The 23651-nt window shown below is 32.4% G+C and overlaps 1 protein-coding gene across 8 annotated transcripts in view; it reads right to left on the bottom strand.

The window, feature by feature from the left end:
- The window catches only part of LOC118744526 (venom metalloproteinase 3), a 175742-nt gene that overhangs the window by 27267 nt on the left and 124824 nt on the right, over positions 1 to 23651 (bottom strand). For all 8 annotated transcript variants that reach the window (XM_036477584.1, XM_036477585.1, XM_036477582.1 and 5 more), the window contains 3 exons: positions 11685 to 11811; positions 10602 to 10852; positions 8808 to 8912 (listed from right to left, as the gene is read on the bottom strand). In XM_036477584.1, the coding sequence (XP_036333477.1) occupies positions 8808 to 8912; positions 10602 to 10852; positions 11685 to 11811 (483 nt within the window). The remainder of the gene's footprint in view (positions 1 to 8807; positions 8913 to 10601; positions 10853 to 11684; positions 11812 to 23651) is intronic.

Below are 23651 nucleotides of genomic sequence, written 5' to 3'. Positions count from 1 at the left end.
CACCTACGTCCAAATAAAAGTAAGCAAAGTGAACATTTTTACTTATGTACGACCCAGTCGGCGGTGACATGTTAAGCATCGGGTGCAATAAATTTTCCTAAGCTATGCAAGATATGTACGAGTGCTAACCAGAGCTTATACCCACAAATGCCGGTAGTTCGCGCGCACAAATACTGGAAAGACTGTTTGTTAAAAATTCAATTTAGGAATTTTTGCAATCGCGCGCGATAAAAGTAAAAGGCTTTTAAATGCATTGAGAAACAGTTAAAAGCTTGACCCCGCCGCTATCACTAACCAAATGTGGCGGCGTGCTATTGTGAAATATGGCCGACACGTACAACAAATAAAGGCAAGGTACAATTGCATTGTTGTCTGCGACAGCGCGTGTGGGCGTCGTCTTATTGACCAGCTCATATTGCTGCAGTACGATTGCTGCCATGGAAAAAGTGCAAGCGAAATAGAATGACATGCAAAAAATATGAGCATGTGCCAATTGTAGGTGGCATTGCCACCAGTGACGCAGCAGCTGGAATGAACGGCAAATGCCAGTGACTGAAGTAAGAATAATGAAAAGCGAAAATTGGAATAAGTTTTATGGCAAACAAGTAGGTATGTATACGGAAAAGCCACCAGCATATAACAGCGCGATAAGATATTGCACATTTAGGCAAATATTTATGGCGAAAAATTATTTATTTTAAGGATTAAGACCAAAATGACTGAAATGAATTGGCCACATATGCTGAGCGTGCGTGTGTGTTGCAATAGCAGCGAAATAAATTTAAAAGCTATCAGCGCGTGGGCCTATAAGTCCACTAACTTAAATAAATAAACACCATATGTATAGGGTGATACAAAGGTGATGCAGATCTTTGACAGAAGTGATTTGTGATGTGTTAATGTTTACTTTTATTTTTAACTAGACAATTGGTACTCTAGGCTTTTGCGAACTCGGTCATTGAGCGATACTCAGTTGAGCAATGCGTAAAAGTGGTACAAACGTTTTATGAAAATAATCGTTCTACCAGAAGTACATTTCGAGCATTGCGTAATTTTGTCGGTCAACAAAGCCGACCATCTGCATCAAAAATCCGTCTTTTGGTGTAGAAATTCGAAGAAACTCGTTCGGACAGGTCGTTCGGCCGAAAATATTGTTGCTGTGAAACAAAGAGTGGCCGTGACAACTTGAATTTCGACGTCGTGCACAGCAATTGAAATGCCTAGAAAATTTAATCGACACAGGAACTGCAGCCCGTATATTTATCAGTTGGACGCTTGAACAACAAAAAGTTAATGCCGATTAAATAAAATCCCCATGAGCGATGAGGCACATTTTCACCCAAACGGATACGTTAACAAGGTAAGCTGCCGCACTTGGCATGCCCACACCGAGTCACTTTTTCGTGTGGGTTTTCAGCTGATGGAGCCTTCGGATTGCACTTCTTCGAAAATTATGCCAGCAACGCTGTTACGGTAAACAGTGAACAATATCGTGACATTATAACAACCTTTTTTTGGCCTAAATTAGATAGCATGGAATTAGACAACAACAGGACGGTGCCACTTGCCACACATCGCATGAAATAATGGCTCAATTACGAACATCTGCGGTCTTATTGAATCACCCTATATGTACCTAAGTATGCATAGAAAATGGCACTAGTGTATGCATGCAATTTTTCTTATCGACGACTCCTCCAACCATTTGGTCGGTACATATTTACATATATGCCACCAATCGCCACACTGACAGTCGTTAAGATTTATTGCCGGCTATAAGCAAATTTGCGCAAATCTAACTCATACGAAAATAAATAAAATAGTTGCACTTTTAAATTACTTAAGTAAAGTCCTGTAAGCGTAGAAAATTAATATAAACAGCGGTCAATAAATCATTGGAGGCTTCACATTTAACCAAACCAACACACTCAAACATTCTTGCGTGAATGTGAACAGCCGAAATGGCAAAATGAGAGTTATCATTGCACAGTGGTGCTGCTCCTTAAGGAAATCTCGCACAAATGACCAAACCAAAAAACACATAAAAAAATCCAAATAAAATAACCGAAAATCCAAGTAAATCACACGTTTTTGTGACAGTTGTCAAAGGCGTGAATTCTGTCTATCGTTTGTGAGTTGCGAAAGTAAACCGGTAAAGCAGTCAACGGTTTTAGTTATAGTCACTGAATGAGAGCACATACACACCTCCAAATTGCTAATCGCTAATATAAAAACGATAAAAAATTACATCCGCGCACGATCGCTGGCTGGCTATGTTGCATGCGGTGAAGCATATCGGCAAATATATTTATTAACTTCAAAGTTAACATTGCGTTGCGCCGACGTATTTTCCACCTCTTTTTCGACGTCATTTCGAATATGCGGATATACGACGTTAGCATTTTTGAGCTCAGCTAGCATTTGGCATCTCGCACAGTATCATTTCGGTTAGCATTAATTTGTAAGTATACGGCTGCGAGTGTGACAGGCGTGTGGCTTGAAAATTGACGCAATACTTTTGACAAATATACTCGTACCGAAAATTATGTAAAATGCCAATTAAGCAATTTGAAGTAATATGAAGTGTAGTTCAGGCGATTGGTTAATAGTTGCTGTTACTGTGGAGTGCTGAAAAATTAACCAGCGCTTGGATTAGGACAGCGATGTGAGAAGTGTGTTGTGTGGCGGTTATTAAAATGTTGCCCAAGAAATTAAAGCGCCGCATGTCAGCAACGAATCGGAGACAGGAAAATCAGAAAATCAGAATATTGCCTATTACTGAGTGTCTAGTGAAGATGTATTTAAATAAAATGAAATTAAAAAATACGTCGTTATCTTTGGAACAATTTCAAAAAGGTAAGTGAATTAAAGGGGTTTAAAAAAAAAAAGTGTATTTCAGAAAGTTATTCTAAAATAAATGAAATGAAAAGAAAAAAAGTATCGCAGCCACACTAAAGGATTCGTAGCTATTGCCTATAGGAGGTAAGTGAACCGAATATGATTCTTTTAGAAAATACATACAAAGAGGGGGCTGTAAAGCATTACAGGCGCCTAGTTGTCCTCCAAGACAGTCGGGTTTACGTAGCCGGAACGACCCAGATTTATATCTGGCCAAGGACTGTCACTCCAGCAACACTCCCAAAATACTCTTTGGGGAATTCGTATGCTGTTACAAAAACAACAAATAGTTGTCCCCTCGTTTTAAAACATATTGGGAAAGTGTGGAATCCTAGGTCTTCGAGATACGGGGAGCGAGAAACAGAGCATGACAGGCGTCAATAGTAAAATGTCTAACTCCACGCGTCTTGGAAAAATATTTAGGAAGAGTTCCTTTTTCGGTATCGAAAAAACACGAGCACAATCTCTTCAAGGGCTACCTAAAATGGCACATCAAATGGCACCATTGAAGATCAAGAAGGTTAAACCATTCAAGGATAGGAGAGTGGTTAAACGTTCGAGGAAAAAGAAAAACCAAAATCATAATCTTTAAAACGGATGAGACAACATGACCTGATACTGATACACTGCGTAAACTGAGGAACAGCAAAAAGCTCAACCGAAGTATCGTTTAGTCAATGAGAATAAACGCTAAACATGATTTTGGGTCGTCGTTTTCTCAAGTACTTAGGTTTTAAAATTTATTGCGCTACGGATCATTAGATGACGAAACCAATGCATACTCGACAGAAAAGGATGCTGAGCTAAAAAATTCGGCTATCTTGAAACACACAATTCATTATGTTGCTGTAAAGAGGCTTCGACAAGAGCACGTCGGTGGCACACGTCTGCGATGCCCTGCATATCAATAACCCTACTTGGAGCTGAGACAATTGCTGTACCTCTCTGTAGTTAGTTGTATACCAAGAATGATAGAATACAAGATTGCGCACATCCGAGAGGATTTTTGAGAATAATTTTTGTGTGACGTCACATTGGTGCATTTGCGAGAGAGAAATGCCAAAACGCCAGCAAGAGTGGAAGCAGAAAAAGAAATTTTGCAAGAAAAACGTGAAAAAGTTGCACAAGTATGACAGCGATTCTGTCAAATTTATTAAGATCGGAATAGCGGTACCGAGATGGACGCCACGTTTGTTCTCTTATACTTCTTCTAGAGGGTTGAATTTTTAAGGTTTTCTACATATTTTCAAATTTCAAATCTACCAAGTGGCCAGAGATCAACTTGGATTAAGTATAAATTCAGTGTGTTCTCGATCGGTTTACGACTAAGCGTGAACCTCCGTCGAAGCCCCTTCATACTCAGTACTTAAAGTTAATGCATGTAATATTAGATGAAAAAATTAGCTGAAAATCCGGAAGTCGTTCGCTAATTAAATATAGACCAGGCTTTAAAGACCTGCCAACAGCAGGCCATTATATATATGTATTTTGATTTGACCCACTTGAGGTTTAGAATGTTCGCCGTGCAAGAAAATACACACTTCGTAGAACTAATGACAGCGACTAAAGCGCAATCACGCATGCTCTTAATTGCGTATGCGTAAATTAAATAAGAAAGACCAATCAACAAAAGCTGCAGTGCTGTGCTGTCAACCGAACAAGCGATGGAGTAATAAAACAGCTGGCCACTGGGAGGTTGTTTTTAGCAAAAAAGAAAAAAAATATAATGTATGAATAAAAAATATAGTAAATATTGTAAAGAATTTGTGCCAGCAAAAGTGACTAAAAAAACAAGCCAAGCCATCGATGTTTTGCACACTGGTAACTATGCACCAATGTTTAGTAAAATTGCAAGTCAACATAAACTTTGCTTGTAAGTTGCGAAACTGCCAAATGTGTCTAGACACCTAGAATAAGCAAAGAATAAATGACAAAAAAAAAAAGAAGTTAGTACAAACCAGCAATGCATTCTTAATTTGTGCGCCACTAATTTTTTAGCGACATCAGCAGAATATTTCGCAATTCAGCATTTAATGGTCAGCAGCTTCAAAAAGTGTGGCTCATCATCAGCAGCAGCAGCTGACCGCTTGGCTGATTCGCCAGTGACTTTGATTTTGCGTAAGTTGTACAGTTGCGCATCTTCGAGCCAGATTTATCGGCCATAACAAGTATATGTGTATGTGTATGTGTGCGTGTGTGCCACTTGCATGTTACGAAGATGTTTAAAAGTAGGTGGCCCAGTCAACCGAGCATGACTGAGCGGCTGAGCGACCAAACAACGTTTGCAACTTGCAAGCGAGAGTGATGCGCCAACTGCTGTCGCTCCAAATGACCTTCAATTAATGTTGGTGCGTTTCGTTTTTGCTTAGTTAATTTTTATTGCCATTAATTGTGTCTTCATTTGGTTGCTGAAGTTATTGAAACTGGTAGCAGAGGCATTGCAAATTAGCCATATTTAGCAATAGCTGCATTGCGAAATACACATTTTAATATATTGTTAAATGCAGTTGACAAATGGACAATTCGAATGAGCGTACGTTCGTTTCTGGCGTATTTTTGGGCAATCATCGAAAGCGGATTTCCTTTATAATTATGATAACATTTGTAATTTATTGGCATGCTTTTATGATTGCAACATGTTCTTTAGGGTCATTAGGCATTGGACAAGTGGAACAGATGGCGGAATGCTTAACAGAACGCAACGGTGAAGCAAATTGTTATGTTACACCGAATTGAAATTTGCGCGATATGATGCTTTTTTGTGCAGATTGAGAATTTTAGTTGATTTAGATGAAAAGGAGTTTATTATAGACAGCAGCAGATACATATGTTTAACCTAACTCTTTTGTTTGCAAAAAAATATCAATAAAAATTTCCGAATATATAAATTTTTTTATTTATAATTTTTTGTCTTTCAAAAAAATGCTGAAGTAAAAATCCACAGAATTTTTGTTTGAGGATTAATAAAAAAATTCAATAATTTTTTTAGATAAAAAGCTTGATAATTTTTTTAATTTGTCTCAAAATGTTATCTCTTGTCGAACAAATTTAATACAAAATTTTTTTTAATAAATTGGTTTTTTTCAAAGTGCTTCTATCAAAATTTTTTACGTTGAAACCCCATAAAAATAAACGAAAAATTAGTTGAAAGCATTTTTTACATTTCATACTAACGTTTTATTAAAACTTGTCAAATTCTAAATAAAAAACGGAGAGTCTTTAAAATGCAAAATTTTTTAATCGAAATAAAGAAAATATTTAAAATAAATTTTTCTCCAAAAATTTTATGTTATTTTATTATTATTTCTTCACTATTTTAAAATTTGTAAGCGTAAATTTTTCAGTTAAAACGAAAAATGTGAGCGCCTTTTTATTTTAAAATTTTATTACTGAAATTTTTAAGTACTAAATTTTTTTCGTTCAAATTTTATATGCTCTGTTAAAGTAGTTTCTCTGATTTTTTATTCTAAAATTTAATATGCAAATTTTAAATATGTGCTCATTTTGCTACCACAACAACAAGATTTGTTCTTTGAAACTTTTAAGTTTACCCAATTTTTCTCCAAAAAATTTTATATCAAAATTTTATCGCGATTTAAAATATGTAAGTGCCAATACTGCAGGAACAACAACGACAAAATTTGCTCTTTTAAACACGAAAAAATTGGCTCTTTCAAATTTATCATTTTCCCAAAATATTTTCTAAAATTTTTCTACCAAAATTGTACCGCACTTTAAAATGTTTCATGTGCCAGTTCTGCAGCTACATCGACCACATTTGCGCTTTTAAATTTATTTTGCCAATTTTTTTACACTAAAATTTCCTATCAAAATTTGTTTACTGTTTCGAAATTTTTAAATTACAATTTTGCAACTATGTACATCGACAAAATTTGCACTTTTAAATGTATTTTAAATTTTTTTTTAAATTTCATCAACTATATATTTAAAAAAAAAAATTTTATCACTATATATTTTTAAATTTTTTTATGTCAATTTTGCAAGTACAATAACAAGTTTTGCTCCTTCAAATTTATATATTTATATTTATATTTTCCAAAAATTTCCTATCAAAATTTTATCGCAATTTAAAAAGTTTTACGTGTGCCAATATGGCAAAAGGAACAACGAGAACATTTGCTCTTTTGAATTTATTTTTGCCACTTATCTATACGCCTTTTTGTCAACTTAGTTGTCAACTGCCAAATATTACGCCATCAAATACAACTAATAACACTGTTATCTCATGCTACAAATAAAATTAAAAATTAACAAAAAGAAAAAAAAACGAAAGTGTGAAAAATGTGGCAGAAAAATGCATTTTTGCAAATCTCGTTATGCCACATGTGGCAGCTGTTGTACGATTACCACCAACAAGCTGCTTACCTTCCAAACGATTTTCGTGCTACCGTTTGAGTTGCAATTCATTTTATTTTGGATTTGCAATCATTTTTCTTTTTTCTCTTTCACACATTTTATATGTATGTATTTTTTACGCGCATTAATTTTGATTTATTAACATTTGATAAAGTGATTGTTTGTACGCATTTATGCGTTGGACGTTGAACAAATGGTTTGATGCGTGCGATTGCAACACAAGCAAGCAAAAGCTAATGTCGATAACTCGTTCATTTAAATGTCTAACTAAATGTGTTTATGTGTTTCTCTTTTTTTTGCGTTACTACTCTACATAAATACTTATTCTATTGCTTAGCCAACTAAATATTTGTTCACTAATGTTTTATGGTTTTTTGAAAAGCGTTTTCTAATTAATTGCAATAGTACATAGAAAAATGGCTAACGCCCATTAAATGTCTAGCGCTTAAAATGTTCTCGCATGCGTAACGCGTCAAGTCACTTTGCCAGTGGAAAATCGTTGTTCTTACCAAAATTTATGATGCTTGTAAGCATTTAATGGCTGCTGAGCAGCTGCGTATAGCAATTTAATTTAATTTATTTATTCCATGCGAACAATTAATGTAATTAAAGTTGTAACAAGGCGCGCGTTTCAAAGTGAAACTTAGAACTTTGCGGAAATTTAAGCAATCTGGACAGTTAAATTTGGTTTAAAGTACTTTAAATTAAATACCTGTTCTTGCAATTGGTGGTGTAGTTCTTAAAAGAAAATTTAAATGTTAATTGAGAGTGCACTGGGGTGAGATTGGCCATTAAGGCCCAAAAACTTTTTTTTCACCACTGATGTCGCTTTTTGCCTTCAGTGATGCTTATTCTGGCTTTTCTGCGAAGTGTTTCAAAAGTTCAGCATGAAAGTCGACATGAAAGTGGCCTGGACTACACTACCGTTTCCTCTGATGTAAGCCTTGACGTAATCAGGCTACGGTGGCACCGACCACTTGTTAATATATCTGCTGTATGGTTATAGAACTGGTGAAGTTTTTATTTTCGCTTCCAGGAAAACCAAACTTCAATAGGAAAATCATATTCAAGAGAGAAAAAATTTGGAATCTGGGTTGTCAACAAAACTATCGAGTTCAATAGTTATTTCCATAATCCGGTTGAGAATTGCATATGAACCAAAACAGCGAATGAAGTATGTAATTATTAAGCTAGTATGGCCATAAGCATCCCACGATGCATACTTTTGGGCGCTCTATTTACTAATACATATAGCATTTGGGTACACTTAACGCGAACTCGTAACTCATTTGAATAAAATTGATTTGCTTAAGCCATTGTAAGCTAAAGAGAGGTTCTCCTCAAATAACAGTTTTAAAGGTTAAGACATTTGAAAAAAGAAAAGATTTTATAGCATTTGAATAAGTAGGCCTAGTTGGGACGTAGAGTATATAATTGCAGACAATTATTTCCATTGGGAGATATAACACATCAACTCGAACATCTAAAAAATTTCTAAAAATACAATCTCAGGTTATACCCATCTTACTTACCCTTGAAATAATGATGCCAGCTATGCTAATGCGTATTCTTGGGCCTTTTAGTAAACGATAACGCAAATCCACGCCATTCCAGAAGGAAACAAAGTAGCGTTTCACCTAAGATGATAGAAAACGAAAAAAAAATAAATAAATTAAACGAGTTGATAGGAAGCTGCACCGAAAGAGCACAAGTCTAAAAAAAATAACATCTTACAATTATGCCACAAAAGTGAACAAAAATCATTTATTTTTTTTTATCAGCATACTTTGAATGGGAATCTGCCAATACATATGTATGAAAAAATAGTAGACATGGAACCATCGTGCACGTTCTTTCCGCACAAAAGCTATTTAATAGCAGCGCCGTCGAGCGTGCCTAGCTGTACTACCATAGTTGGCTGCTGCTGTGCCGACAAGTGCCGACAGTTGCTAGCCAGATTTGATTTATGAAAACGCGATAATAAAAGTTTTGCAAAAATTTATTCTGTAGGAGTTGGTTCAGTAAAATTTATTGTAAAAAATCATAGTCTGAGTAAGTTGAAGAAATGTCAGAGTAGTAATGTAGCGAATAAATTGTGATGCATGTGCCAAAGAAGCTGATTAATTTCTTATGGCTGATTTACTTCTAGGAAATTGATGTTATCACTGGCAATGGCGGAGAAGCAAACTGCACGTTTAAGGAGTGGGAAAGAGACGTGGAAAAATGCAGATGGATTAAGAATGTGTCTGACAAAAAAAAATTAAAATTTTAAATCAATTATGCGGAAAATACGAGCCTGCATCTTCGTCGCCTAGCTGAAAATAATCTTTTTTTTGCTGAATATGAATATGGATATGAATATTATTTAGTATAAATATGGATACGTATATGTATGTGTATGGATAAGGGTCTAAATACAAGTGGGAATATGAAATTGAGTATGGATATAAGTATGAGTATGAATATGAGTATGAGTATGAATGTAAATATTAATATGAGTATGATTATAAGTTTGAATATGTTTATGAAAGTGAATATGAATTTAATTATGAATATAAGCATAGAGTTGAGCATAAAAATAAGTACTTATGAGTTTAGTGAGAACATGAGTATGAATATGTATATGTATATCAATATGAATATGATTGTGAATATGACTATGAGTACGAGTATGAGTATAAATCATAGACCGTAACAACGATTATTTTTTATCGAAAAAAAAATTAAGATCACAAAATAACGATTACATTTGACCGCACAAATAAACGATTAACGATTATAGATACCATGCGACAGTAAATTTTACAAATATAGCGTTTTTGGTTTTTCTATAATAAAAAATTCAGTGCAATGTAGAAAAACAATATTAAATTAAAGAGAAAATAATGTAAAATTAATGACGATTAAATTTTTTGTACATAAGGACTAAGGTATTAGGAGTGTTCTTTAATAATTTTACCCCGAATATCCTTGAAATTTTGCAATATTTATTTTTGAAATTTAATTAAAAGCGCATTTTCAATACCTATTCGTTTTTTTGTACAAAAAGTTTTAATTTTCTTAATTCTATAGAATTTTCTCTTTCATTTGGTACCCTTGTTTTGATTCTATTCTGCAATGAAGTTCCTAAAAATTTCTTGGAACTAATTATATTCTTGAATCTAAAATATTAAAAAAAATAAAAATCCTGATATCACTAACTAACCATTTTTACATAATCGTAATCGAAGATCAAACAAATTCAAGCTTGTCGTACCCTTTTCGAGCGCTTTAATTTTTCTTAAATAAAACTAACTACTCAAAACATTTCCTAAACACAAAGTTACCTGCAAATTATCACCGCCATGCAACCGATAGCCATCATAATCGATGATAACCAACACTTCAGGATAGATTATGTACGGCACTTGACGTTTATTGCGCGTATTCGTAGCCTCCGCTGACAAAGTTTCCAATTCATCATCTAATTCCTCTAGCGCTGCTTCATCATCGTCAAATGGCGCCGAACGACGCTGACGTCGCTGTTGCAATTGTTCAAGTTTTTCGCTAGTAGCCATGTCATCGGGCTCCATAAAAGCTGCAATCAAGCGTAGAGCATTTATTAAAATGATATTAAAAATGCAAGCAAGGTGTGTGAAATAAAGGTTAATTGTATTGGCATCGGGGCAACGAGTGAGATAATTAAAATGTGCAAAAAAGAGAAGGAAAAGTACAGCGGAAATATTGAGTCACTTGCTAAGTATTTCAAAATTTTTATTTTTTTTAATTAAGTTCAGAAAATTTCCGCATTTTCGGTAGTCGATCTTTTAATGAACTATAAAAAGTTAAAGCGCCACGTAAATAACTCTACAATAATGCAGCGTATTTTTTCACGCTAGGCACCAGCTTAATGTCGTTGAATGCCATAAAAATATCGTTTAATGCAAAAATTTTCGACAATGCACTTTTTGTGTAAAGCAACTTGAACTTATTGGTAATTATGGAGCTCGTAAAAGTTTTAACAGTTCATTAGCTCATGCGTAGATGAGCAAATTAAGCTATAATTTTTTGATTTTGACTTGTTTGTGCTGATACGTTACAAAAAATTCTGTTCAGCTTTAATTCAAAATTTTTCCAACTGTTGCCGCTTGCTAAAAGGCGATCGACTTGTATCAGCATGCCAGACGAAGGTTGTCTACTGCCTGCTGTTTTATAATCTATGAAATCAGTGACTTTTTGGTTTTAGTGCATAGCTTCTATAAATTTACAAGCTACAAAAAAGATCAAAATATGAAATCTGAAATGCATAGGATTTTGCAGTGTATTCATTGAAGAATTCACAAAAAAATACAATACCATTGCCTTTTTGTTCTTTGTCTCAAATAATTTTTGATGCAGAATTACCATTCCATTTGGTTTATTCTACTCACCAAAATCGCTTAGGTGCTCCAGTGGTTGTGCATCACGTTTGTAGACAATGTGGTGTGCTGCGTCTGGATTTGGACTCAGCTCATGTGGCAGCGGTTTTATCACCATTTCATGTCCAATGCTACCCTCCTGTAGGAAGAAGAAAAATAGAGAGAAAATTTAATGTTTATGTGTTGTTCGAAACGTATTATTATACAGACAGACGGTGCGTATACGCGATATTTTTTTTGTTTTGCTAATAGCATACAGTAAATGCTACTTTTCTGGTACTTCTAATATATGCTATATAAGAGTAGATACAAAAAAGTCGTGTAAGAGCGCTGTGAGCAATAAACTTAATTAAAAACCATATTTTTAATAAATTCATTTCAATTTCAAGTTATTATTTTTTTCTCATTACATAAATAATATAATTGTCATTCAATGTTTATTATGATAAATAAATTCCTTTAGCTGTGCAGTCAGTCATCCAACTGCCGCTACGCTGCACTCATGCAGCGCAAGGCAAATGAACTCTAAATGATGCCACCTTCCGCATTCGTAAGCGTGCATGCTTACCAAAAAAATTAAAGTTTTGTAATTTGTTTTGCCAATTGTACATTTTTATGACAATATACTCTTACAATAAGCAAATAATTAACTGGTTGCTTATAATGGGCACATGATTCAGCAGCAGCAACCTAAACTTCTTTGTATTTCATATTTTTAAGTACTCCGCTATTTTTTATTTATTAGCACTCATGGTTGTAGCTATACTTTTGATATTTATTGATATTTTAATGTCTTGCTTGGCGTCGGAATTTTAAGTTTTATTTTTAATTTTTATTCATCAACACTCTTTCTGTCGAACATTTTTCGCCAGCTTTTTTGTGCGTTGTTAAATTTTTTACTACAGATTGTTTTGTTCTTTATTTTGTGTTTTTTTTTGCCTGTGCATTCTTCAACTTGAACTTCAATTTTATAAATTTCTGTTTCAGGTTGAGTTGTTCAAGTATGCAGTAAAGCGTCAACTTTTATTTATTTATTTTTTAAGTTGTAGATGGCACAGACGAAGTTTACTTATTTCTAAAGAAAAGTGAAAATAAGATTGAAAAACTGTATCTAAAAACAGTAAAAGAAAGTTTAAAAAAATATTTTATTACTAAAAAATTAACAACTAACTAAGAAGGTAAAATGCTGAAAGTTGAAATTGGCCTTTAAAACCAATTTCGTATTTTTAAATTTTCTAAAAACTAGCATAATTTTGATAAACATCGATTTCAATAATAAAAAAAAAAATGTACTGGTCCTTTTTAGTGACATTTGACGCAATTTTTTGTTTTTAATATATTTTGTGTAATTAAACGAATTAAAAAAAAATTCACAAAAAATGAATAGTTGCTCGAATTAAGAAGAGATGCACAATTGCGAATTTAAAAAAATTAGTAAAATTAAAAATGGTATAATTCTAAATAGTAAAATATGCAGTTTAGGAAAATTTACAATTTCTCAATAATTTAAGATAAAAAAATAATATTTTGAAGCACGCATTTCCAAAAAGTTACTCGCAAGCAAAAGCTGTATTTTTTTTGGATTTAATATGTATGAATCTATTTTAAAAAATTTCAACTTTTAAAATATCTGCAGGCTTAGCAGTTTGAAGATCTTGAAAAATTTGGAACCGTGAAAATTAAAAATTTAAAAGGTTTACTATTTAAAAAATGTATGATTTTTAAAAAATAAAAATTTATAACTTTAGTAGACAGTGCAAAATGATCGAGTTTTATAGACAAAATCTTTAATTGTTCTATATTAAAACTTAAATTTAAAGTTTTAACAAACCCACAATTCTGAGATTTTAAACGTCCAAATATTTACAAAAACATTTTTTTAAAAGACTAAGACTTTCGCATGTTTTTTTCATAAAAACAAAAACATACGATAGTTAAGTAAACAATAAAAAGAAATTGCTTGAGTTTTATGGAAAGTATGGCCTTATAAGCCATTGGGGACAAATTTTAAAATTAAAAAAAATATTATTTTAATGCATTAAAAGTTTATAAATTTTTGAAGGAATGTTTTTAAAATACTAAAAATATAAAATCTGAAAAAAAATTTAATTTTGGAAAAATTTAAATTTTAATAAAAAATTTAAAATCTCAGTTAGTCATTAAAAACTAATATCTAAGTAGATATGTGTTTTCTAAACACTTTGAAGTAACCATATTCCTTCACTGCATATTTGTTGTTGAAGAATTTTTTCTGAGTTATCTAACGTTATTTTCTTTTATTTCAGGTAAGTGTGCATCATCTAACCACACACATTCATATGTACTTAAATCCATACATAAAACATACAAAAACTAACAATATGCTTTCAATATGAGTGCAAAACGAAAGGCAAAAAAATTAAAACTAAAAATGAAGTAATGAAAAAAGCAATTGGAAAACTGCACAAATTATCAGCTGTCAGAGCGCATTTGCGAAACGATACATTGCAGTGACATGAACACACGCCTGCGACAACGCCTATTGCGAATTTTATTGTTTATGCAACAAAAGTGTTTACACAAAAGACTTAAGATACGAACCTGCAAGCATTTCTACAGCGGGAAGCTGATTCAGGTAAAATATCTAAGCAAATATAAAAGACTTAAGACACGAACTTGGTAGTTGGCTGATTAAAAAAAAAAACAAATATTTGCTTGGTAATAGTATTTTTTTATAAAGATATAACAACACTAAGCAGGAAAGGACAGTGAATAAAAACAAAAAAACGAGCAACCTAGTTGAAAAAAACATATTGGAAAAGCTAAAGTAAAATACATAAATAGTTAAGTGTTATTTGCCATTTTAGTACTTCCATTGTATTGTCCTTTTTCATTAGCCAAATGCTTGCAACACTTACATAATGAGGTCCACGCTATTGCAATGAAAGGTATTTGCCTGTTAATTCTATTCCATTTGGTTGGCTTTGCCGCCAACTATAAACATTTCTGTGAACACTCGAGCTGAACCTTAAGCAATAAATTCGACCAAGGCTTTCAGAATGGGCATTAAATACATACATACATATGTATATATGTATATAAGAAGGTGCTGTGGGGCCAAGAATTGGTGGCTGATTAGACCGACACGCCCTGAGTAAACAAGCGGTGCAGGCAATATTAAAAAAAAAATGCGGGAACTATTTAACGAAGAAATGCCTTAAAATTTTACTAAAAAAAAAAATAAATAAGTTGAAAAAATTGTAGAAATCGAAAAAATATTCAGCAAATGTAATGTAAATCTAGTGTCACAAAGTAATTTATTGCCTTTGGTGTCACACAATTTTTCGTGGAACGCTAGTTGGCGGTGGCGGTGGTGGCCTATTTGTCCAAGCAATCGCTGAACAGGCAGGCAAATACTTTTCAGGAAAAAATAGGCAAAAAAATAAAACTTGCAACATGCAGACAGATTAGTAGACAAGCGAGCAGGCTGGACTAGTTGACATGAACATTTCACCGATACTGTTGCTGGGTAAATGAAAAAATTAGATCAATGAATGGCCAAATAGTTGCTAAAAGCTTGGAAAGAGAGAGAAAACTGAATAAAAAACGCTAATATTTTATATACATATATACAATTTTTAAGCTCGAATGCGTGGTCAAGAAACGTTATGCTATATGCATTCAATTTCGCAAATATTTTTTGTAAAAAAAAAAATTATAGAAAAATTATTTTTTTTTTTGAAATTACAAATTGTTCAATGACATTTTTTTTTGTGAAAAAGCTCACCAAAAATGTTTCTAAATTTTTTCGTGTTCATTTGCCTCGAAGCTATCAGTATGAACAAATTAGTTTAGTGGCGGCTTTAGGCCTTTAATTAAAAAATTGGCAGCTTTTAAAAATACCAACGCAAATAGCAAAAACTGAAAAGTAAAAAGCAGGCAGTGGCATAGAATGAAGTCAGCGAATAATGCATGTTTTTTTTTTTACATTTACTCAAATCAAACTAATGTGAATTCCTGCCGGCGAATGCAGACATTTGAGTGGCTAGCTAGATTTGCATTTTGAGGTTTTTTGTTTTACATTATTTTGTGTATTATTAATTTTTTTCTAAAAATTCTTGCATTAATGCTTTTGAGATATAGAGTTCAAATTAAAAAATAGATATCGAAAGAGTAGGGCGGGAAATTTGTGGGGCAATACAAATTTTTCTCGAATTATTAATATTTTTCATAGTAAACACAGTCATTCAAAATTTAATATCTTTAATCGTTCACCCATTCCTCTGAATCAGTACGCACTCAAATATATCAGCTGCTACAAATATTGCAATAAACCAATTTACAAATCTTTCCGCTTAGCACTGAACTTCAAAATTAAAGTGAAATAAACTTGGCTTATTCAAAATCGTAAATCAACCGTAATCAGCGAAAAAAATAAGCACCAAGCAATTAATAAAAGAACGCATAAATAAATTAATTACTTAGCTCAGTTCACGCGATTTAAATTTATCTTCAGAAAATTAGACAACTATTATTGTTATTTGCTGCTTTATTATTATATTTTTTTTGCATAATTGCATGCGAAGTGTTACAGTTGCATATATTTATTGAAATTGAGCTGCTGAATGTCGAGTTGAACGCCATTTTAATGCCACAAAAGCCTTTTGATTAATGAACTAAGGTCAATAAGAGGAAGAAAATGAGTTCAATGAGTTCATTATCATTTGAAAAAATTTAAGTGATAAAGCAAGTAAAACCAAGTTTAATAGTGGCATAAAATGCTTAGTGCTTGGCTTATAGAGCATTTATCGCAGTGAAGTTCGTTGCTTAAGTCTTTTGATTTGATTACACTAGGATTTTTTTTTTTAAAGATTAGCAGTCTTGACTAAACCCCCTAGCTGGTAAATATTTCAAAAACAACTGTAAGAATGTATGCTTATATGTCCCAAAAATGAGTTTTTTTTGAATAAAAATTTTAAATTAGCATCAATCTGACCTAAAAAAGCTGTCCCGAAATACATATACCAATGTGTCTCAATACAGTTTTTAGTTATTTAGAACAAAATGTAATTTTTGACTTCAATCTTTCGAAAAGTTTGCTGCCCTAAAGTATATTAACATGTCAAAAAATTCCTTTGCATCTCTCACAAGAAATATGTTGTCCTAAACTATGCAAATATGACCCCGAATGGAGATAAAAAGGTCTTTAAATCTAATTTTTTACCAGCTGCTGTCTCAACAAAATTCTGTATGTCCCAAAAATTTGTATGTAATTGTGCATTTGTTCCAAACCACATTTTTGAGCAGTATTTAAAAAATATTATGTTCTGCACAGTTTTGTATCAAAATATCAAATAGTGTGATTGCTGGGGAAAATACAACTTTTTGATAGACTGCTCAAAACTGTGGTTTGGGACAAATGCAAAATTCCATACAATACAGTTTTTAGTTACTTACAATAAAGTGAAACTTTTGTGCTGTCCCAAAGTATATAAACATGTCCCAAAAATTTCCTTAGGATATAAAAATACAATATCTTCAACTAAATTGGGTCTTTCGCAAGAAGTTTGTTGTCGAACCGACAAATATAGAGCCTTAAATCAAATTTTTTTGACTAGAATTAGTTAAGTGGAGACTCTTCTGTCCCAAAAAATTTCTGTACGACGCAAAAATTTATTTGTACTTTTATATTTGGCCTAAACCACATTTCTGAGCAGCCTTTGAAAAAGTTGTATGTGCTCCAATAATCACACAATTGTCCCAATTTGTTTGTTTGCTATACCATTATACATGTATATGTTTTTCTAATTTTCCTACACCCAAGAATAATTTTTGTTGAAAATGTAAGTAGTCATTTCTATGATTTGTAATAAGTAGCATTGAAATGAAAGAAGTGACACAGGAATACAGCCATGAAGTTAAAAAATTTGTGACAGCGCTATGAAAAGAACTTGCAAGCAAAGAAATAAAAAAAAGAACAGAAACAACTTTCCGAATAAAAATGCCATTCCAATCAATGCTCTCCTCCCATTTGAGATGGAATATAATTTTTGGGACAAAAAATTTAAATTTTACAAAATTACCTGTTTACCAAGTTTAAAAAGATATAGTTTAACTTGGTATGGCAAAAAATTTTAAAAGCGCGAAAAAGAAAGTCTTCCATATATAATATTCAGGAAAAGGTAAGTGTAGACATCACATTTTTGGGCTAAAGTAATTTTTTTATGAGCGACCCGCTATAGTGGAAAACTGTTAGCAAGTCAAAATATAAGCAAGAAAACGTGTTAATTTTAGGAATTTCGGCGCAAAAAGAAATCGGAAGCACAAAATCTGATTTTCCTTAGCAAAATATAAAAAAAATCATTTTAGGGTAAACAAATTTTTTTTGAAGAAAACAATTAGAGTTTTTTTTTTTTAAATAACGATAAACAATTTTTATTCAAAATGTTTTATTAACTTTTGACAATAATATTTTTTTTTGGGATAAAAGTAGATATCTTTTGCGACAACGATTTTTAGTAATTTTTTTATAGTAAAATTGTATTTTTAGCACTCCTTGTATACCTTAGTGACCTTACAATCATGCTTATTTAAAGCAAAATTAAGCACAAAATTCTGCAGAATTCAACAAAGGCATTAGTAATATTCACGACGTCTATTATTTAATAATACCACATCAAAATGATTCATAACTCATGTACACTTGCAAATTTTAAGCTACTTTTAGTGGAGTTGAAACCCCAATATGCCACACGATTCCAATTTATGCAAATCCGCTAATTACAGTCGCATACAATATTTGCCAATCGAAAAAAATTAATTAATCAAAATTGGAATTTGGGATCGAGAAATATTTCATAGAGCTGCATTACGGGCTATTGCGATAGTTGCCTGAAAAATGTTTGCAAGTTTATAAGCGTTAATAAAGAAATTTAAGACGAAAACGAAGATGAAAAAAAGGCGCTTGTGCCAAAAGTCGAACAAAAGCAAAATATATGTATGAATATGTACATATATGTGCAATAGTGGCTTTGCTAAGCGACTAGTAGTAAGTAGAAGTCATAGAAGGCGTTAAAATATACATTGTCTGATTGGCTGTATACAAATTTTGGGCGCAATAAAAGCTCAATAAAACTTGGCAATAAGATGTTGGATTACAGATCTTGTCGCTATTTGCTTCGCAGCACTTTGCAAAATCTGGAAGCGTTTAGGGCCAGATATTTGAAAGAAGGTGTGAAGATGCATTAGGCAAAATTATATTTAGGTGCATTTCAAGCAAAAATTCTAATAAAAAAACATAAAAATTAAACAAATACAAGCTGCTTAATATACATAAAAACTTCAAGACTTCTCATAGTGCGCACAGTAGGCGTCGAACGGTTCCACACTGTGGGGCGTTCACTATACATTTCAACACTTCGCAGGCACCAAGAAAAAGCTTAAGCCTATTTGGAAGGCCAAGTATGAAACTTTAAAATTTTCAGCATGTGTAATAAAGAATATTTATTTGCACAAAAGTGACTAAGAATCTATGCAAAAACAAAGATTTTCGCTGTTTTTTTGTCCACATTTTTAGGACGCCAACATGCTAACTGACTTTGACCATTGAAACCGGCCAATAGAGCCATGAAATTGCTAGATTAAAGAACACTAACTAATATGAATTAACGCAGCATGAGTGTGGAGGGGGAAAAAAAAACAAAAATTCAATTAAAACTTAAGCGACTTAGAACAAGTTCTATGTACCAAATGTTACGTATACGCCGTGGTATTGAAGGGGATTGCTGAGATACATGTATGAGAAGTAGGAGATCAGCAACGAAAAAAAGAAAGAACATTTGTTGATTTGATTTTAACATTGAAAATACGTTGAATGAAGTTTATTTTTCGGTTGCGAACACTTTAGCTAAAGATATTTGTATGCCAGCAAAGCTGCGGCACTGAAGGTGGCAAAAATCTTTTGAGTATTTCTACACCTGAAGTCTTAGGCTGCTTAAGTGCGCGGTATTGTTGCATCTTAAGCAAATTCTTAAGCCATTGCTATTGGCCTTAGTGGCTCGTTCTAGCTAACCACCACCAGCCACCGCAGCGTCGACGGCCTAGAACAAGTTCTTGGCATTAGTTCGAAGTATAACACTTTGTATTTCAATAAAAGTGCGTGGCCAATGGCATAAGAATAATGCCAATTGAAGGCTGTTTGCTTGGAAATAATAAAAAACGCATTTAAATGCAATGTTTTTCTTAAACTTTGCTCGCTATGTAGCTTACATTTAGTTTTTTTTTTGGTAATTTGAGACTAAGTCATATTTCAATAATTTTATTGCACAACAGAACTCTCAACAGCAACAAGTTCAATGTGAGTTACTTGAAAAACAAAACTCTGAAAATATGGCTATTTGTGTGGCATGCTACATTCATTTTCATTTACTACAATGTTAAACTGATTTCATTTTTCTTCATTTGTTGTTTTGCCTTAATCTGTTTTTCGGCTTGTTTTCTGTCGGCCAACTGTCAAAGTCAATGTATGATAGCGTGGTTATCCTTGTAAAAATATATATATTTTTAAATAAATATTTAAAACAAAAACTTAGTGTGACCGCTAGTAAAGAGTAGGCTGCCAAAACATGCATTAGATATGTGCACCATTGACACATAATTGGCTAATTGACGCGATTAATTCACATTTAATTGAGAGTTGATTTGGCGACCTCAAATGATTGTTGGGTTAAATGGCTGTGAGATTTGGTTGGTAGTTGAGATAGTTTGATTGTGGCATAGGCAAGTGGAAAAAAAATTAATATATTAGAAAAAGTATAAAGTCAAATAAAAAAAAAAAAATGAAATTTGAGCTAAATTTTTGTTGCAAAAAGCTTTGCAGCTTAGTTTTAATTTAAAAATGTTGCCCCGCCGCCTGATATTCTTATATATCGAATCGAAATTCTTCCTTTGCAAACGTTTGATGATTTTTGGCCAAATTTAATTAACTGACATTAGGGTGGCACTTTGAAAAAAAAAAAAAAAAGTTAAAGGCTCCAGGATTTAAAACTTTAAGTACAAATTCGAATGCTTGTACTAAAAACTTATTTGTGTGTATATTGCGGTGGTATAAAACACAATCAAAATTCTAAGCTCTCACCCCCTGGGATTTTTCTAAATGAAAAAATAAACGTATTTTTCGTAAAAAAATTTTAATTCTAAGTATCGTAGATAAAAAATTGGGTATTGTTATTGGAAGTCCCCTTAAAAAAAATATTGTTTTTCTAGAATTCTATACCATTTTTACGAAAACGAGTTTTTCTCCATATAAAATAGATGGAAAACTTCATGGGCTTTGACGCAGCTCTAAAGATAATTTTTTTAACCAAAAAGTTCGGGTATTCTTTTTTTCATTTAGAAAAATCCTATGGGGCGAGAGCTTGACTTTTTAGACTTTTTTCCTCTCCCGCATGTATTTTTGGGCCACCCCAGTGTACATATATATATAAGTATTTTCCTGCTTCCAAATATGATCTAAATTAAAAATTAATGGCTGCATTTGCTAAGACTCTCCACACAAAATCGAAATTTACTTGCCGCTAAATCAGAAACACAAAACAGTAACTATAACTACAACATCATTAGCAATAAGAACAAAGCAATTAAAAATAAACTATCAGTGTAAAATACTAAATATTTTCAACTACCAACTTTTATCTAACAGTAGGCATAACTTAGAGCTCAAAGACTAAAAAAATTGACTTCCGTATTTCGTAAAGTTACCAATCACTTTTTTTTTCATATACAGATGTATGTAGTGCAAACTGAGACGGTTAGAGTCAGATCTTACAGAACAATGCAAAGTTAAGTAAGTAACTTCTCGTTCGCACGCAAGTACTTTATGTCACTCACTGACAATATGAATTAAACGTTTCGCCGCCTCAGGGTTTTAATGCCAATAAATCAGACAAATATCAGCTAAATATTTTATGAGCTTTTCATGGTCGCTCACTTAGAAGATATTGCTGTGGGAAAATATATGAAGCAATCAAATTCAAGAAAAAATGCATGCTTTGATTTTTCTGAAAATTACTTCCCATTCCAATACATATGTACACATGTATATGGGTCGTTCCATACCAAAATGGACGGGGTGCACACTTCATGTGTTTGTTTTGTTTCAAATTTTTAGGGTTGATGAATAAACATAAATAATGAGGTGTATTCTTGTTTTCGTACGAATCGAAAATTTTAAATTTTCGTATAGAAAATGATGGGATAATTTTATGATTTTCGATTCGTACGAAAACAAGAATACACCCCAATAAATAAATATAAAATTTAAGTTTCATTAATAAATTTTTAAAAACTTTACAGCACAAAAAAAAATAAAAAATAAAAACAAATCGATTTAGTAGTTTTCCAACTATCTCGAGAACGGGTCGAGGAAAAAATTTGAAAAAATCTCACATACACACATAAACATTCTCTATGTAAAGAACAATTTTTAAGTTTTTTTTTCTTGAAAAATTTTTTACATACAGGTTTTTTGAAAAAAAAAATAGTTTTTGAAAATATGCCATCCCAGAAAAAATTGAAAAAAAAATCACAGTGGTAGCTCTGAGTATTGCGCAATATCTAAGTATAGTATTATGGGGTGCACTCTGCAATAATTTAAGTCATGCATTTTTTTTAGTAAAATGAGCACATTACGAATTTACAAATTTTTAAATTTTTTTTTGAGTACCCAGTTTTGTAGCCCAGTAAATTTAAGTCTAGTTTTAAGCGATTACAAAACTGGGGTTAATTTTTTATTTATTTTTTTATTTTTTTTGTTTATGCATCAACCCTAAAAATGAAGTGTGAACCCCGTCCGTTTTGGTATGGAACGCCCCATATATATACTTATGTATGTAAGTGATGAGTTTGCATTCAAGGCAGGAAATTAATTTTTTTTTTTACTTTTAAAAGTGAACGCAAAGTGCGTTTTATTGTTGTGTGATTACTGTTAGCAATATTCAAACGTGAATACATGTATACATACATACATATGTAGCCCTAATAAATATGTATGAGCCTAAGGCTATTGGTAAAAAGTTGTAAAAAGTTGAGTACTCAGTAATTTTTGGTATGGGTCAAAAGAAGTACCTTGGGTGACAAAAGAAAAGCTAGAGATTAAATTTCCTTTTAGAAATTTATAAGTAAAATAATTAAGTCACATAAAAGCAAGCTTTATTCAATTTAGTGCAAGCACAAATAAATACATATTTATTGTTACTCTAAGGAAGTGAAGCAGCACCCCATCTGGTTAATAATTCACAAATCCAATCATTTTGATTTTGGTGAAACAGCTGTTAAAAAACTTTGTAAACGTATGCAAAAATAACAATATTTTTTACTCTTAATAACAAGCAACGCAATTTGTTTAACTTTTTCTAAAATTTTAAAGCCTAGTACACATTCTTCTCGCTAATATTCAGTTTTAATAGAATTTCATTTAAATACGACCCTTACATATGCAAGGTAAAGCAACTCCATATCATTACCGAAGACTTAAGCGACGAACTTGCATTTCAATGAAAGACTTAAGTAGCGAACTGGCCTGCGCGACTCATTTCAATGAGTGAAAATGTCGAGATAAAAACAACAACGCTGTTATGTAAGTTCACGCAACAAGGTATTTGTTTTTTTTTTTTATTAAAAATAGTGTAAAAATACACGTGTGAGTAAATCAACAAGGAGAAAGATCAAATGAAAGAAAATGGGCGTTTCCAGCCGAAGGTCTACCGCCAATTTGAGTGCTTTCTAGTACAGCTTTCGTATTTTTTTTGACCGAATAAAGGCACTTTTAATTACTATGCAAGTATATAAAAACCTTTTTTTTTAATTTTGACTTTTTCATTTAATGTTTTAACGTTTTATCATACAAATGTTACGTCACGTCAGCTTGGAAATGCCCAAACTAAAAGTTGCTAATAAAATTAGAGTCTCTCGATGTGCGCTTTCGAGTTCAATGTTCGCACA

Source organism: Rhagoletis pomonella, unplaced genomic scaffold (assembly GCF_013731165.1).
Source record: "Rhagoletis pomonella isolate Grant_MI unplaced genomic scaffold, Rhpom_1.0 Rhpom_scaffold_00008, whole genome shotgun sequence".
Lineage (NCBI taxonomy): Eukaryota > Metazoa > Arthropoda > Insecta > Diptera > Tephritidae > Rhagoletis > Rhagoletis pomonella.
The sequence above is the reverse complement of the archived record's forward strand: the minus strand, read 5'-3'. Positions and strand labels throughout refer to the sequence as shown.